A 16,070-nucleotide genomic window follows, 5' to 3' on the forward strand; every position below is an offset into this window, starting at 1 on the left:
TTCACTCTCCTAACCATCAACATTTACCTGGTAGCAAAATGGTCTGCTCTATTGAATGTTATCTTGAATTTTATGTCTGGTTTTACTGATTATATGGGATATATTATTTTATCATCAACAGAGTGTAATAGAAGAGGTCAGGTTTTGATAAGATATTACACAATCAGGTTTTTATGTCTTTAACCACATCACTGCTTACATTTTAAATAAGTCATTACTGAAAATCTATGCGCCCCTGTAGACAGCAGTAAAAGATACAGCATGTTTGTAATTTTATTGTTTAAATGATGAATGAATGAAAGTGAAAGGTTACAGTTTTGTCAACCTCTGACTATTTAGCCAGGTCTTTGTTTACACAACACTTTTGTTTCGAGCATTGCCAAATATAACTCACTTTAATAACTTTGAATAATGTTACACACGTAACTTTAGTAAAAGAGAGACACCCCTAGAATCCATCCCCTCTTGCTTAACGCTAATTTGAGCTAGCATTTTTATTTTTCGCTAGCTGAGCCACTTTCTTGACATAAAATATCTTTTATCTTTTAGCTGTCTCTACATTACTGTATATTTGGCTGACCCACGCCCACACTTGATGGTTAACATTAGTGTTTAGTTAGTATTTTAACTAACTAGCTAGCTAACTGTTGATTTAACTGACAATTGACATCTAACAAGCTAACAACACTTTACAGCATAACAACTAAAGAAATATTCAACATTTTGGGAAGTAGCTACACTGTTTGCTATTATGCCAAGTGTTAGATGAGAAGATCAAAACCACTCTCAGATCTGTCTGTTTAATGAAGCTGCAGCCAGGAGATGGTTAGCTTAGCTTAGCTTAGCTTAGCATAAAGACTAAAAACTGGGAAACAAACAACTTGCATCAGTCCAAAGGCTATATTAAATGAAAAGATATGAGAGTAGTATCTCATCTCTCTCTCGCCAAGAAGGAAAAAAAGAGTACTTAACAAATTGTGAAACTGTTAATTAATGTGAAAAGTTTAACTAATTGCCTAGCCAACAGTTAGCCTGAACTGATATTTAACTGATGTCTGACGCATTAGAGTCATATACACATTTTACAGTAGGCTACATGCTCATCCTAGACAAAATACAAATTTTCATATCTTGTAGAAGGCAGCAAATAAACTTAAATAAACGTAAAAGGTCCTATTTTGTTGCAAAAGGCACTTTGGAGGGTAGAACCATGGAGTTTCTTATTGAACCCTTTTTATTACGGAAGTTCTAAGACTGTACTTTATTCAGTGAGGAAACAATAACAGCAGCTGAGGAAATTGTGTTGAGAGCATAGCAATCAACCAGTTGTACAATCAATCTGTCAATCATTGAATTGTTTAGAGCGTTCATTTTCTCCTCCCTATTGCAAACTCATAATTATCACACTAATCATGAACTCCATGCAGTGAGTCAGTGTCTGAAAATCTGATGGTTAAGGGGAAGTTGAGGTGGAAAGAACCTTTTAAGAAGAAAACTGTCACTGTGACGTGTCAGGTCGCTTACATTCATCCTGATGAAAGAGGACAGGTATTCCCCTGGACTGACAGCACGTCATTTGATCCCCTGAGGGTCCAACAGGCAGTTAGTGTTGTTAGTGGACGGATGAAGTCCACAGAGACAAGAGGTTGAGGGGATGGTCTTCCTAGGGTTTCCCCAAGGGTGAAACCTTCAATGTAGAGTTTGTGAAAGTCTCAGCCAGGCAATAAACAGCACTATATTATACTGGTAGCGTGATTTTTAAGAATATGAATGTGTCAGTATGCATGGATTAAAAGTAGAAATGCAGGATTACATAAAAAAAAAGAAGTGAACACAGGAATTCAGCATATTCCACATACTCAGTCAGCATGAAACAATGCATCTGTACAATATTTGCTTCCCTGAGTAGGACACACCTCTTACATCCAAACTATCACTTGTATGATCTCCGGTCCGGGTCACATTGGATCTCATTTACACACAAAGTGGATCATGTCCAGAGTGGAGGCTTTTAGGGACACAAACCTTCGCTCCCTATTGAGGGAGTTGCGCACAGACATAGCTATGGCTGTAGATGACCCTTTCCCTCTTGTCTTTGGTTTGGTGGACAAAAACATCATCACTGACCAACTGCTGAAGGTAAGGCACAGAAAATTACAAAACAATTACATGTGCATCCATTATACATTGGAGATAATGAGAAAATTTATTGGTACATATGAGTTACATTTTTTAATGAAGAAAATGATGTTTGAAAAGTATTGCCATTGAAATATCCTAGACAGACTATGTTACTCATCTACTTACAAGCCTGGGATGTCAATCGAGATGATGACCTGTATTTTTTTTTTTAGAAATATATCATTATACTTAGCCTGCAAAGCTCATACAGTTGTATCTCTGTGTGGATCTGTAGGACACTCTAGAGAAGGAGAGTAGAGAAGGGATCCACAAGGCCATGTACTCACTCTTGTCCTGGGTCCTGGAGCAGAGCAGATCCACCATCCAGGCCTTCTGGAGCAACATGAACAAAGACTACAACCTGGACAGCTACCCCAAGCTGCAGACACTGCTCACTAACCTGCACTCAAGTATGTGATGTTCAGGTGCTATGATCCACAGCTCAATAATGACAATACTTAGCATAAAGATTCTTTTATTTCTCCGTGTTAGTAATTTCATATTGGACTACTACTCAAAGCTATTAAGGTCAGAACAGAGGAACCAAGTGCTATTCATTGTATATTTCTTCAGTATTACATTTCTTTATTTATATTTTTAGTTGATCAAGTCGATCATGGACAAACCTGCTACTCATGTCAAGTAAAACTCATTATGCCTGAAACAGGTTCTCGTATTTTTAAGTCTTTAAACCCTGAAGGTTGTTAAGGTAGATAGTTTTGTACTGTTCTGCCAATCATTTCAAATGATTTACATCCCTAAATTTAGTCTTTAATCTCCAATATCATGTGATTCTTTCTTACAGGACAGGATGCTGCAGGTTCCAGAAGTGAGAAGAAATCTTCTGGTGGTGACAAAACACCACACATGAAGAAAAGGAGCCACGAGGACAGAGACACCAACTCCCGCAATCAGCATTCACAGTATCATGCCAAGACAAGCAACGTGTCAGGTTATTTCCCAGAATACACCTGTCCTGACTCTGTATGCTAACAATATTACATTGCTCACTGCAGCCCATTGTGTTTCAAGATAAAAAGATGGTAACAATTCAGGATGATTTAGTTTTTTCCTGGTGGCCAGTGAGAGTGAAATTTAACATGAAAAATAATTTCAGTGCAGTGCAACACTTTGAAAAGATTTATGGTTGTGCATTCAGTAAAAATCAATCTTATGTTTTTCTGTATTTGCTCCAGGGAGTAAAGTGAAGTTATACAGAGTGAAGAGTGAAGCTCACGCCCCGCAGCTACCATCTGGAAATGGTGATTACAAAGAAATTGTAATTAATATACAATTCAAACAATTTTTACAGATACGTGTAACCAAAATTCTACTACAGGTGTGCAGGCAGTGTCCTCCTCAGTCCAGAGAGGAGTCACCCTGTCCTCCTCCTCCCCCTGCACTGAGCCCACAATCAGCGATGACGCCAGAGAAAAGATCCACATCAAGCAGCTGTTTGGTTCAGATGGTAAGCCATGGGATGAAAAATTTCTGTATTAAACAGCATCAAATTAACAAAGTAATATGGTGTTTTCCTCTGGTAAAAATTAGGCCTCAAATAGGCCCCTAGTTGTAACTTCTTTGTCTGTATATCAGCACTCAACTCATGGCTGTCATTCAACAGGGACTGCCAGAAAGTGTATTAAAGTTGGTGGGGAGTTTTACTCTTGTGGTCCATTAGAGGAGACAAGTGTGACGTCTCAGTCCAAGGCTGCTGGGAACACATTTCACCACAAGGGGGAGACAACCACAGGCATGGTAGAGCTCCTAGCTCCACTCATTCTTAATGACAGTCACCTGGCTTTCCTCTGATTTTGTGTGTGTGTGTTTGCCTTGTAGTATCTTATATGTACTCTGTGTGTGTGTGTGTGTGTGTGTGTGTGTGTGTGTGTGTGTGTGTGTGTGTGTGTGTGTGTGTGTGACTGTCTTAAGGTTCACTATAATGATGATGAGTGTGCAGTATGTAAGGACGGAGGGGAGCTGATTTGTTGTGACGGTTGTCCTCAAGCTTTTCATCTGATCTGTCTCGACCCTCCACTTACATCCATACCAAGGTGAAAAATAAATGGTTCAAATCACTTAAATCTACTTATCTGTGTCTCTTCTTTTCAGTACATTATCACATGTCTGTGGTTTCAGGGACGCCTTGTTGCTTCAACCCTTGCCCTGAAACGGAAGGTTTTAATGTCACATTAACTTTTTATTCTGCAGTGGCACTTGGCAGTGTGAACAGTGCTGTGGCAACAGAGTGAAAAGAGAGAAAGCCCAACTACCTTTACAAGTAAGGTCCTGAAAGACAATTATTAGATAAGGAAGTTAACATAGACTGTGCATATTGGAAAAATAGATGCTCTTTTTGTATGATGATGTCTGAAAACCATGATCAAGTATTATTAAGTTATTATGACTATTTTGATTATTGTACTGAGTTACAAAGGTAATGAAATGATACACTCATTGAAAATAAAGAACTCAAATTTCCAATAATTTTCATATTTTCAGCATAAACGGTGGCTGACAAAGCTCCCCAATTTTAGTCAGTTTTATTTACAATAAAATTACAAATTTGCTTCAAAGGTCATAAGCCCATGACTTGACAGTCATACTGATACTGATCATAGTAAAAATGTTTTGTATTACAGGCACTCATGGCCACGCCTCAGCAAACAAACACCAACTCCAGTAACTCCATCATGGAGGTGTCTTTCTATTCGCCACTGTCGTCCTCCTCCCTCACAAGTGTCACAGCTTCTATGAATGGGCCCAGTGCCATAAACCAGGTAAAGACCTGATGATGTTCTGCTGATGCTCCTTTTTTTTTTTTGGTTGATAACTCACTTAGAATTTTGTAATTTTGTGTCTGCTACTTGTTAAAATAGTATTATTTCTTTAATGTATTAAATGTGTATCCAAGTGCCCAGGTGGAGATCTGGTCAGTGTGAGAGAGGTGTGCGGTGTTTGTCACCTCGGAGGAGGAGACCTGAATCAATGCCTCCATTGTTTGGCGTGTTTCCACGTACACTGCCTCTTCTCAAAGTAAGACGTCCACTCATCTCTTCTTCTAAAACAGAATTACATCTTGTTGACGCACAATGAAACACTTAGAAGATGACAGAAAATGTCTGTAGCGTGTTTAGTTCCCACGAGCTTGTTGACAAATCCTGATCTCAGTGTCTCTACATTGTGTACATACAACCCTTCCTGTCAATCCTGTAGAGTCCTGTTTGTGTTAGTATTGATGTGCTTATCCTCCCTGTGGCAGGGTATACAGTATAATGTAAACTTTAAATCAGCATCAGTGATTTTACATAATGAAACCTGAGTCCACGATGATCCCTTGTAGCACCATTTATTCAGCTGTTTTTATGCCTGTTTTGTATATTGATGAGAAATTATGATTTTTTTCCCGTCTATAATTGAATATGAATCACAAGCCCAAATCTTCTCAGTGCCACATGATCTAAAAAAGTTAAATTATTGGATAGTTTTTTTTTTTTTTTTTTTTTAACATGAAGAGCCCATGTAATCAGTTTAAGTTGCCATGTGAAAGGTTCTGAATCTCTTTCTCTGAAATTCTCTTGAGTGTTGGAAATTACATATTAATTGACAGTAACATTATACGCCACTGAGAACAGTCTGACTCACTCACTGTGTGTGTGTGTGTGTGTGTGTGTGTGTGCCATTGCTAGAGGGAGATCCACCTGCTTGTCCTGCTCCAGGCCCTGGGGCAGCTCTGCAGAGAAAGAGGCTGAATCCAGAGGTTTACAGGTAGGTCTGCACATGTATTACAAGTTTGAATAGTCCGTGTCTGTACAGAGAAAATATGAACCTTCATTATCAGATTATGTCCAGGTGTAATATGTGTAATCTCTCCAATGTTTATGTGTGTGTGTGTGTTTCCAGCTCACCCCAGTGGTTCAAAACACACTCAGTCATGATCAGAGCTCCTCGGCCCCTGAGCCGATCTTCCATAAAGACGAACTGGACTCCATCCTGGGAGATGTGAGTGGGGCTCATGTTACATGTCGATACCACAGATGTAGATGTGATATGAATGTGGTCATGAGTGTGTGACACAAGATAGCTACGCTTCATATCACACAGACAGGGAACATGTTGTCATGATAAAACACAGCCTCGAGGACCAAACCAGAAGTGAAGGGGAGTGATGTGTCATTGCGTTGTTTTGTGATGCCTGAAATATGCGTGTGCAGATGTTTGTGTTCCTCTCTGCTGCACTGAGGTGCGTTCTTATTTTACTTTATGTGTAATAACGTGTATCTCCTAGCCTCTATGTGCTTATTGTTACAAGACAGGGTGGTAAAGATTGGTGCTGTGTGATGTCATAAAAAATGATATCACACATGTTTTTCTGCTCTTTGTCTCTCAGCAGGGCTCCATTGATGGCATCTTGCAGTGGGCTTTCCACAACATGTCTCGGCCTCTTCCAGACTCTCAAGGTTGTTACCAGTGACAGACAGATTATCGGGCCCAACCTCATGCAGGAGCTCTCAAGGTCTGAAGTGCATCGGTGAAATGAACATAGTATCTGATTTAAAATGAAAACTATTATGCTTCTTTCTAATAAATGTACAGCTGTGAAAAAGTGAAAAATTGCTCCTCTTCAAACTACAGTTACGACTCTGTTGGTCGCAGGCAATGGGGAAATCATGCACAAACAAGAAAGATAACAGCAGTCAATATTCAAAGACGCTTTTACTCTTATATATACCATTGTGGTAGACTTACATCATCTTCAAATCAAAACCACTATTTTTGACATAAACCAAGCAGTGTTCATCTTACTGTAAGGCATGGCCAGTGAAACCAGCACTCCAATGCTCAAATAGTATTTAAATGTATTATTTTGTGGAACTTGTACTAAACACAGTTTCATTTAGGAATATCTCACCAAGTGAGATATAATAAACCAAAGCTCTTACAGCTCCTAAAACTAGATTTTAAGATCAAACCCACTATAAGACATAAAAAAGCTCATATTGAGTGATACAAATTTGCAGTTAATCCAATTGCCGACTGACAGTCAGTGAACCTGGGGTTCTCAGGGCCCCTGAGCATCTGGAGTTGCCTGGTCTGTACCTACTCTATAGTTGAATGTCCTCGCTGAACAGAGGAAAAAGTGGAGCAACTTTAGGTTTGCATTCCATACTGTTTTATAAGACTTTCGCATTTCCTCCCACTCAGTGTCGTATCACACCATGGCTGAGCAGAAGTAATAGTGCAGGACACAGAGTGAGCACTGATGTGCGAGGGAGGGAGGGAGAGTGGGGGTCAGTGGGTCATGGACATCTCTACTCAGGCCAGATTTGCTGTACTGAACTGAAATACATACTAACTTATTTAACCCATTACTGTGATCCTGTATTTAAACAAAAAATTATTTTAATGTTTTAATTTTGTAGTGTACCTTCAGGGAAAACAGTGTTGGAGACTAACCCCATGTCAGGACATAGATTTGCTGCAAACCCCCCGGGACACACTAATGTCAGACAAGAACGGTGTCTCATAACAGCAAATAAATACACATGTACACATGTACAGTAGTTAGAAAAAAGACAATGCAAACTTCCACATGTGTGCACAAGGACAATTTGTCCCTCTGTGCGGACCTGTAGAAGAATTCACATTCACACGTTGCACCAGATGGTTTCAATACAATGAGGTATGCACACTGAGAAATGCCTCCGTTTAACAGGAATTCCTTGAAGACTATCACTTAGATGAGGAATGTTGTTTTTGTCATGGGATTCAAGAGTTTGAGCATGACTGCCAGAGGGATGGAGCTCGGCCAGGCAGCGCACAGATTTTTCTCCCCTCGGTATTTGGTTGCCATGGCTCCCAACTCCTACAGACCCAAAACAGAGGATGAGAAACATGCTTGTTCCAATGTGTGTATCTGTGCATGTGTGTCTCTGTTTATTTATCAGTCCCCTTTCTAAATGGTTTGTGAAACATCCTGCATACTTGAGGGGCCTGTGTCCTTGCAGGGAAAGCAACATCGCTGACAGAGAGACAACAGTTTTCTTTGTATCTTTTCTATGTGGGAGAAAAATCCTTAACTGAGAAAAACAAATCTGACATAGTTTTGTGCAAATGGCAGCAAGTTAGCACTGCTACACTCAGACTTAATTTGTATCCAAAATGCAGCCATAATGATTTTTCTCACTCTCCAGTCAATTCTGGCTGGGGGGGGGGGTCTTTTGCATAAAAATCTGCTTGCGTTGTCTCGTTAACTGCACAGGCTTCTATCATGACTCCAGCTTTACAATCACAGAGCTTTCCTCTTAGTTGCATACCACATGAGAGACCACATGGAAAAACTGATAAAACATCCCAAGAGCTCCCTCTGTTTTAAAAGAATGGCAAAGGCAGACAACTTCTCACCACTAGGTGGCACCCATCTGAGAATGATGCAGTCATCAGTGAACAATATTTCACTGGACCATAATTTTCAAGTCAGCACTGCAACATGAAAGAGGAAGTAGGCTATTTCTTCAACTCGTTTGTGTTTGTGCAGTCTCTAAGTGAGAATTTCACAGATTTAATCAGAACAAAAGACATTTATCACAACTTTTTCCAAAAAAGAGTAAATTAAAGAAGAAAATAAGTGAGCTTTAAACAGAAGTGTTCGAAAGTAACTAAGTATATTTACTCGATTACTTCATTTAAGTGCGATTTTAGGTACATTTACTTGAGTACTTGATGCATTTTGAGCTACTTTATACATATATTTCATTACATTTCTGAAGAAAATATTGCAGTTTTTATTCTATGTATTGTTCTACATTACAATATAGAATAAAACTAGCATTACCTCCACCAGATGCAACATTAAAGTGCTGTTTACATGTTAATGCATCAGTAATATTTATGAAATAACATCAACTCACACTGGGATTATTCTAGTATATTTAGGTGGTAATACTTATGTTCTTCCAATTAAGAAACATTATAAGGCTTTTGTTTATAATGGAGTTTTCCAACATTCTTGTATTTCTAATTTTACTGAACTAAAAACTCACCACTGACACGGATCGTACCCAGTGCATGACTGTTTTTCTGTGCACTGCTGCTTTTTACTGATCATTTCAAAACTATGATTCAAAATAAAAAGAAATGCGGTCACTTCTCTTATATCTTATCTTACATCCTTTATTTCCTGCCACACCACATTCCTATATGATGTCTAATGGAGGCAGAATTTCTTAGTAATATTAGTAGTTTGTTGTTTAAGGCCACAGCCCTCATGGGTACAGTATCGCCTAACCCTGTTTTAAAGGAACAGTTTCATATTTTCTATTTTTTGCAGAGAGTTAGATGAGTAGATTGTCACCAATTTCACATCTGTGCAGTAAATATGAAGATACGGCCAGCAACCAGTTAGCTTAGCTTAGCTTATTACAAAGACTGGAAAATCTAAAGATGAGAAAATCCACCTACCAGGGCTGTTAAGCTCACTGGTTGAAATGTTGTAGGCCTATTGCTCTTGTTTAATCTGTACAGAAACCTAAACAGAATCTGAATGTGGTAATTACTAGAGAAAATAAACACATTACACAGTTAGCATGCTTACTCTAAATGTCTTGACCTGTACATTTCTCACTGCTTTGTCAGGCTGATGAATAAATGATTTGAATTTATTTTGGAAGACTGAATGTTTTTCAGATGACAGTTTCATTACCAGTAAGTGAATGAACAACAATTAACCAAAAATAACACACACACACACACACGCATCCTGTTACGACTCTATTGGTCGCAGGCCTGGAATTCTTGGGAAGAATATGATAGGTGAAATTCCCACGCTTTGGGCATCCTCTCCTCACATTTTTTGGCACTCCATAACTGTGGGCAGCTTTCCACTTTGTTTTCCTGCTGGGCTACTGATGGTCAGAGGGTTCCTGAAAGGGTTGAAGCCTGCACAACTTCCAGTCAGGACCCCTCACTCTCCCTTTTGACTATTGTTGTAGGCAGGAAATTGCAAGGGGCCCTGCATTGTCTTGGCTTGAAGTTTCAGAGCAGAAAGTGTTACTTCTTTAAACCACTGAGTAATAACAGCAAACGGCGCTGAAAGAAACTTAAGTTTCATCTGCTTTTATTAAAAATTTGATGCCCTTTAGAGGATTTAAAGGTTAAAATTTCATACAATTCTTGCGCACCAGACATTCTAACTGTTTCATTTTTTGCTACTGCTACTTGCTTACTGATTTTTATAGGCTGTGTTTGTATACTTAATTTTCCCTTCCACATTTGTGAGAGCTGTATGTTTATTGTTGGGAGACATCAGTACCTTAATTTGTATCGATTGTTGAGGCCCTCTGATTGGTGTTTTCTTATATTTATATATATATATATATATATAGTGTAACAGTGCTATTTGTCGATGATTTTTATCTAATGTGGGTCGTATATATATGATGAACAAATATTAACCACTACATAGTATATAAATAAGTGATAAATAGCTGTGTGATCAGCTACAACCTTAAAAATTCTGCTTGCACATGTGATCAGTAATACTAATAACCCAATAACAGAATACAAATATCAACATTGAGAGGTGGAGTGAACATTTTTACTTATGATACTTTCAGTGTATTTTGCAGTTTACAGACTACTTGCATAACGTTTCGTAGGACTTTTACTTGGAACACATTGTGGTATTGCTTTCACGGTAAAGGAACAGAATATTTCTTTCACCCTTACTGATAAGGCACTAAATAAACAAGCAATCAAGCTGCAACGGTAGGCAAGATAACGTGGTCAGCCTTTACTCGACACCTGCCTGATATTCTGAACAAACATTCAAGTTATTTACTCGAAATATATTACAATATGTTTAAGATATTACTGCTGTATATTTGAGAAGAGTTACCATAACATTCTTGAGACTGTAACCTCTGTTTCCTTTGCAGCGTTTTGGATTTAGTGAGATGGTCCAGTTCCAACATTCCTGTGTTACATAAGAGAAGTCTGAAGTCAATAAGGTCTGAGATCGTATTTGTGTTTCTCACTGAAGTAGATCAGAACATACTGTTAGCTGGGGGTGAACACACACTGCCAACAAAAACACACACACACACACACACACACACACACACACACACACACACACACACACACACATACACACACACACACACACACACAAACACACACAGTACCACCACCAACACAGCTGTGTCGCATGCTTTTCCCATTCTGCCAAGAGACATTTACTCTTTTCTCTCTGCTGACATGAAGTTTCCACTTTTAGAAAAACGTCAAGGTCAGTTTTCCTTCCTGATTTGAGTGATGCTCATTGTGTAACCTGACACCAGGCTTAAGTCAAAAACAATGATCACTTTGCTCTGCTTTACACTGCATCAATACCCTTTCTTTTTCACTGTGCAGCTAAGACCAAACACACTAAGCAACTGCAACACAGTGACATTAATCTGACAAGACGGCATCTCCCCCACATCAAGCTATTTGTCTAGACGTCTCCCTAATTTGAAGTATTTTACAGCAATTTACTAAAAACCCGTAAAGTCACTGTCTGTGGTTGCCTCTTGTCTCCGTCTTGCTGTTTAGAGTAATATGGTCTGAAGACAAATATCTAAACGTCTAGTTAGGGAGAAGAAATATCCTCTAACTCTCGCTGTTCCTCTGTGTGTCCCCTGAGGAGGCCAGATAATGATACGCTGGCAGGGCAGATTGCAGGGTTGCCATCGGTCTGGAACTGTAAACACAGCGGAGAAGGCTCATTAGGACATTCCAGAAAAGTCCTCAACTGGGGATTCTTGGAAGAGCTTCTCGGGTGTTTGCATTCTTGCTTTGGGACATTAGGGCTAACGGCGTCTCCTGTGATCACTGCCCTGTCCCGAGCGAGAATTATATGGGAGGAAATGAAGGCCAGCAGATGCTGAGCATTCCTCTGCACACCGTGAACTGGACTGAGGTGACACAGGTACAGCCAATAACCTCAGACAGTAGGTGTTATGCAACACTTTGAGCTGTGCTGTTTGTCCTTCTTTTTCATGTTGAAATCTGAGATGATCATATAATTTTATAGAGTTACATGCACATTATTGCTATTGCAATAGCAGCACCAGCACAGACTCATAAAGTCTGCAAGGTGACTCAATCCTGTGTTTATAGAACAATATGTACATAAAAAGTGCTTCTATTACCTAATATTAGCCCCCATAAGTTGTTGGAGACCAAAGCAGAGCTAAAAACAGAGTAAATGTGGATTTACATTCATCAGGTGTCGAGAAACACGACTCCAAATGTATGAAAGTGTTCATCTGTAAATACTGGATGTGTGAATTAGCAAATGTTTCCATACATGTTTGCTATATCAGCTTTTGGGGTGAGACTTTTGATTTCATATGTCTGCATCAGGGTGACCCAAACTGCACACACACATTTCCGACAACTCTTTTTATTAAGTTGAAATAAGGCCATACTAGCACAACGTTTCCAAAGTGTCAGAGGGATAACTTCTTCACACTGAATGGACTAGTCCTGAATAAGTTCAAGTACGTGCAACCAATGTAATGTAACTCAAGCAAGCCATGTCACTATGCTGGACACACAGGGCAATTCACAAAGGAGATCAGATAACTTTGAAGCTGATGAGGTCATTCAGAATGAAAGATAATCACTCACACAGTTGTTATTCGTTCTTACAGCTACATGGCTGCTCGGTTTAGCTTTTGATTTAAACAATGAAGACTGTGTCTTTATTTTTATCTCCAGAGGGGTGGGAGGTATCTTATCATTTACACCACATCAGAACAAAGTTGTCAGTTGTGATTTAGATGCGATTAAGGTCAAGAGTGATAATATATTTTTGTCGAATGATTACGCAGATCAAGGAAAGACATTATAAACAAGAAGATAATATAAAGATATGCAATGATGGTCAGTCAGTATCAAAAACATGTTGCAGATTCTGCCCGTTTTTTTTTTAAGAACATGAAATACACAGTGCGGACACAGCTGATCCACTGACAGCTTTATCTATCTGGGTCAATGCACAATGTGACTTTTCATTAACTTTAAAGTGATTCAAATGATTTTTTTTTCCATTTCGTTTGATTGGCCATTTTAATTTATCTCAGAATAGATATTTTTCCCCTGGCTTCTCTCCCCCTCGCCTTAAAAATAGACAGTCTGTGTAAAATAAGACAATGACCTTCTTTTACTCAACACAATAGAGTCTTTGTGTGTCAGCAGACATGTCCAGGCCTTGAGTTGCAACCATTAACATATCTTACAGCTGAATCATCATCACTTACTGTTAGTAACCCCAAAGCTGGAAGTCATCTGTAAGATAATGGATTTTTCCAGTTGACACTTTTACAAATTGCTTGATTTGCACAATAGGCTTCCAGCAAGCCGAGCAGAAAAACAACCTGCCGCAGAGGGAGATAACAAATTTTCAAAAGAATCGTGGTATGTGTCGAAGGTGTCACTTAAGGACGATAACTACTTCCTAATCTCCTACATAGAAGTTGTGGCAACATAAATTTTAAATAAATTACCAGTATTTAAAAGTACTTTAATTAAGAAAGGTGGTTGAGGTATTTAAAGTACCAGTTCATCTAAATTACAAAAACATTTTTCTGTTTAGACCTAGTGGTAACAAGCTATGCAGTTAATTTTGGTTTCATTAGTATAACTACTTTCTACAAAAGTAATAAAATCTCCTTTAACTTTCTTAATTTCTGAAAAGATGCATTGCTTTTGAGATTTTTTGACATTAAAAACGGAAATTCCATTCACCTCGTTCGCATTTGAGTGGCAGCAGTTTCAGAGGCTGAAAACCTTTGCACCTTTATAGTTTTGGTGAACTAACACTTTAAAAATACCCTGAAATGATATATAATGAATGATATAATGTTAATGTTAACTTATATAGCACCTGTGATTCCAAAGTGCTTTATGAAGGGCAACAAAAAACAATTAAAGACTGAAAAGATTTCAAATCAGGCAAAAAGAATAATAAGAGTGAACAGGAATTATTTAAAAAATGTAATATAAATGTAATTTAGTAAATAATCAAAAGAAAAAATCTCTCATTAATCATTTTTACCAAGTATAAGGAGTCTATACAGTGAGTGTACAGAGTCTGATGGCTTAATGAGTAATGTTACCCAACAACGTCTCTGGGGTATTGCACAATGGCACTGACTAAACATTACATTATTGCACAATAAAGAAAAAAGTTTGACAGTTTAAGTTGTGCAAATGGCCGAGTACTTATGAAGTAAATAGACATAATATGGAATAGATCAGTGTTTATAGTGTTTATGTTTCTCATGCAGATTGAATGTAAACACCCTCATTAGAAAAATTGTTAAGCTTTTGACACGTGATACACTGTTAACCCAGATAAGACAATTGATTGCCTAAGTCATCAATAATGGAAAAACTAATTTGTTTGCGTTAAACTGACTTGAATCCTAATAGACCGGAAGCACAGCTTAAGTTCAGTACACATGAAGCCTCAAAATGGGTCTTCTTCAATACATTTCAACACACAATATATTTTAAGTAATGTTTACATAAACTGTTTAAACAGAAACAAATTCCAGACAAACAGTGCACACTGAGAATGTGCCCTGCCACCATCCTAATCACATTTCCCGCTTCATTTAGAGTTGAGGGCTCAAATCGACTTCCAACCAATTTCCATCCTCTCATCCCATCCTGATACCCTCCAGCCTTATACGTCCATCACCTACCTGCTCACCGTCTCTTCTCACCCCTCACTGAACCCTCACACACACCCCCACCACGCCCCCCACTCACCATCCCAGCCCACATTCCCCTCATTGCTTCTGGACCATGGAAAGCCCCTGGTACATTTTCAGAGCTGTTGAGCTAGTATACAGACACAGGGCCCTCTCTCTCTCTATCTCTCTCTTTCCATGGTGCCGTCGGCCAAAGCCAGCCATCAGATCACATGCTATGTGCAGCCTCAGCAGCAGAGGAGCACAGCTATTTGCTGGGGGCACACATGCTGAGGCCCGAATGAATGACTGGCATTCTGGTGACCTCCCAGGATGGCAGCGGACCGCTGGGGTGGAAGGCTGTTTTAGGACAGGGTGTCATGGATTGTTGCTGTGTCACTCGTCTGGGGTAGGCATGTTGTCTCCGGGGCAGAAGACTGCAAAATGTTTTCACACCTCTAAAGGTCAGCTTGGGTTGGTTTCTATAAAGGGCCTCAGAGATTTACCTCAGAGTAACAAAGTTCAGTTTGGTTCAGTTTTACACTGAAAATGGTGATGGCTGAGACTTGAAGTGGATTTGTGGTGTGATTCAAGACCATTTTTTCTATTCTGAGGAACTGATAGGTGCAGGCCGTTAGCTAAGGCCGACTAGGAAAATGAAATATTAGTCACTCTACATAATGATCAAGCGTCTGGCTGTTTGTAGCCTGCGGCAGGCAGTTTATGTTGAACAACTTTATGACCTGTTTGCCCTCTTGACCTTTCAAGATTCTTTTCAAATACCAGCACTACAGTTAACTTAAGAGAAGCTGCACATGTAGTTTTCAGTTAATTCGAGGAAAAAAGGCAGGAGAAGTAAGGTGATGGGAAGAAAATGGAAAAGGGAACATCATTACTGTGACACTCAGCTATTTGCCCTCAGCGCTGTATGAGTAATACATCTGAGAGCAGAGGCCAAATATTCAGAGTGTTTTGAGACAAAAAGAAACAGCATAGTTGCCATGGCGATATCAACATGTTAAACTCATGTGTTAAAGGTGCAACATGTAAGCGATTTATTACCCAACAGCACAAACATTCCCATTAAATCTAGGGCTGTTGCTCAATACTTCAAGTATTAGTTCACCAGGTTGGGTGGATTCCTGG

The 16,070-nt window shown here is 39.1% G+C and overlaps 1 protein-coding gene across 2 annotated transcripts; it reads left to right on the plus strand.

Moving 5' to 3' along the window:
- The first annotated feature begins 1,977 nt into the window (after positions 1–1,977).
- On the plus strand, positions 1,978–6,850 carry aire (autoimmune regulator). Of its 2 annotated transcripts, none has more exons than XM_087173725.1 (13): positions 1,978–2,139; positions 2,417–2,591; positions 2,987–3,133; positions 3,378–3,443; positions 3,521–3,649; positions 3,806–3,936; positions 4,105–4,235; positions 4,393–4,462; positions 4,824–4,961; positions 5,096–5,217; positions 5,871–5,949; positions 6,085–6,183; positions 6,572–6,850. In XM_087173725.1, exons 1-13 carry the CDS (start codon positions 1,993–1,995, stop codon positions 6,653–6,655), a joined length of 1,518 nt encoding a protein of 505 aa, XP_087029851.1. In that variant the 5' UTR covers positions 1,978–1,992; the 3' UTR covers positions 6,656–6,850. The 2 variants fall into 2 exon arrangements, with proteins under 2 accessions (XP_087029851.1, XP_087029850.1); XM_087173724.1 differs by having other exon boundaries at positions 1,993–2,139; positions 3,806–3,939; positions 4,114–4,235.
- Positions 6,851–16,070: the final 9,220 nt, after the last annotated feature.

Source organism: Seriola lalandi, unplaced genomic scaffold (assembly GCF_002814215.2).
Source record: "Seriola lalandi dorsalis isolate HSWRI2012SDOR001 ecotype SW California unplaced genomic scaffold, Sedor1 jcf7180002054277, whole genome shotgun sequence".
NCBI classification, from domain to species: Eukaryota; Metazoa; Chordata; class Actinopteri; order Carangiformes; family Carangidae; genus Seriola; species Seriola lalandi.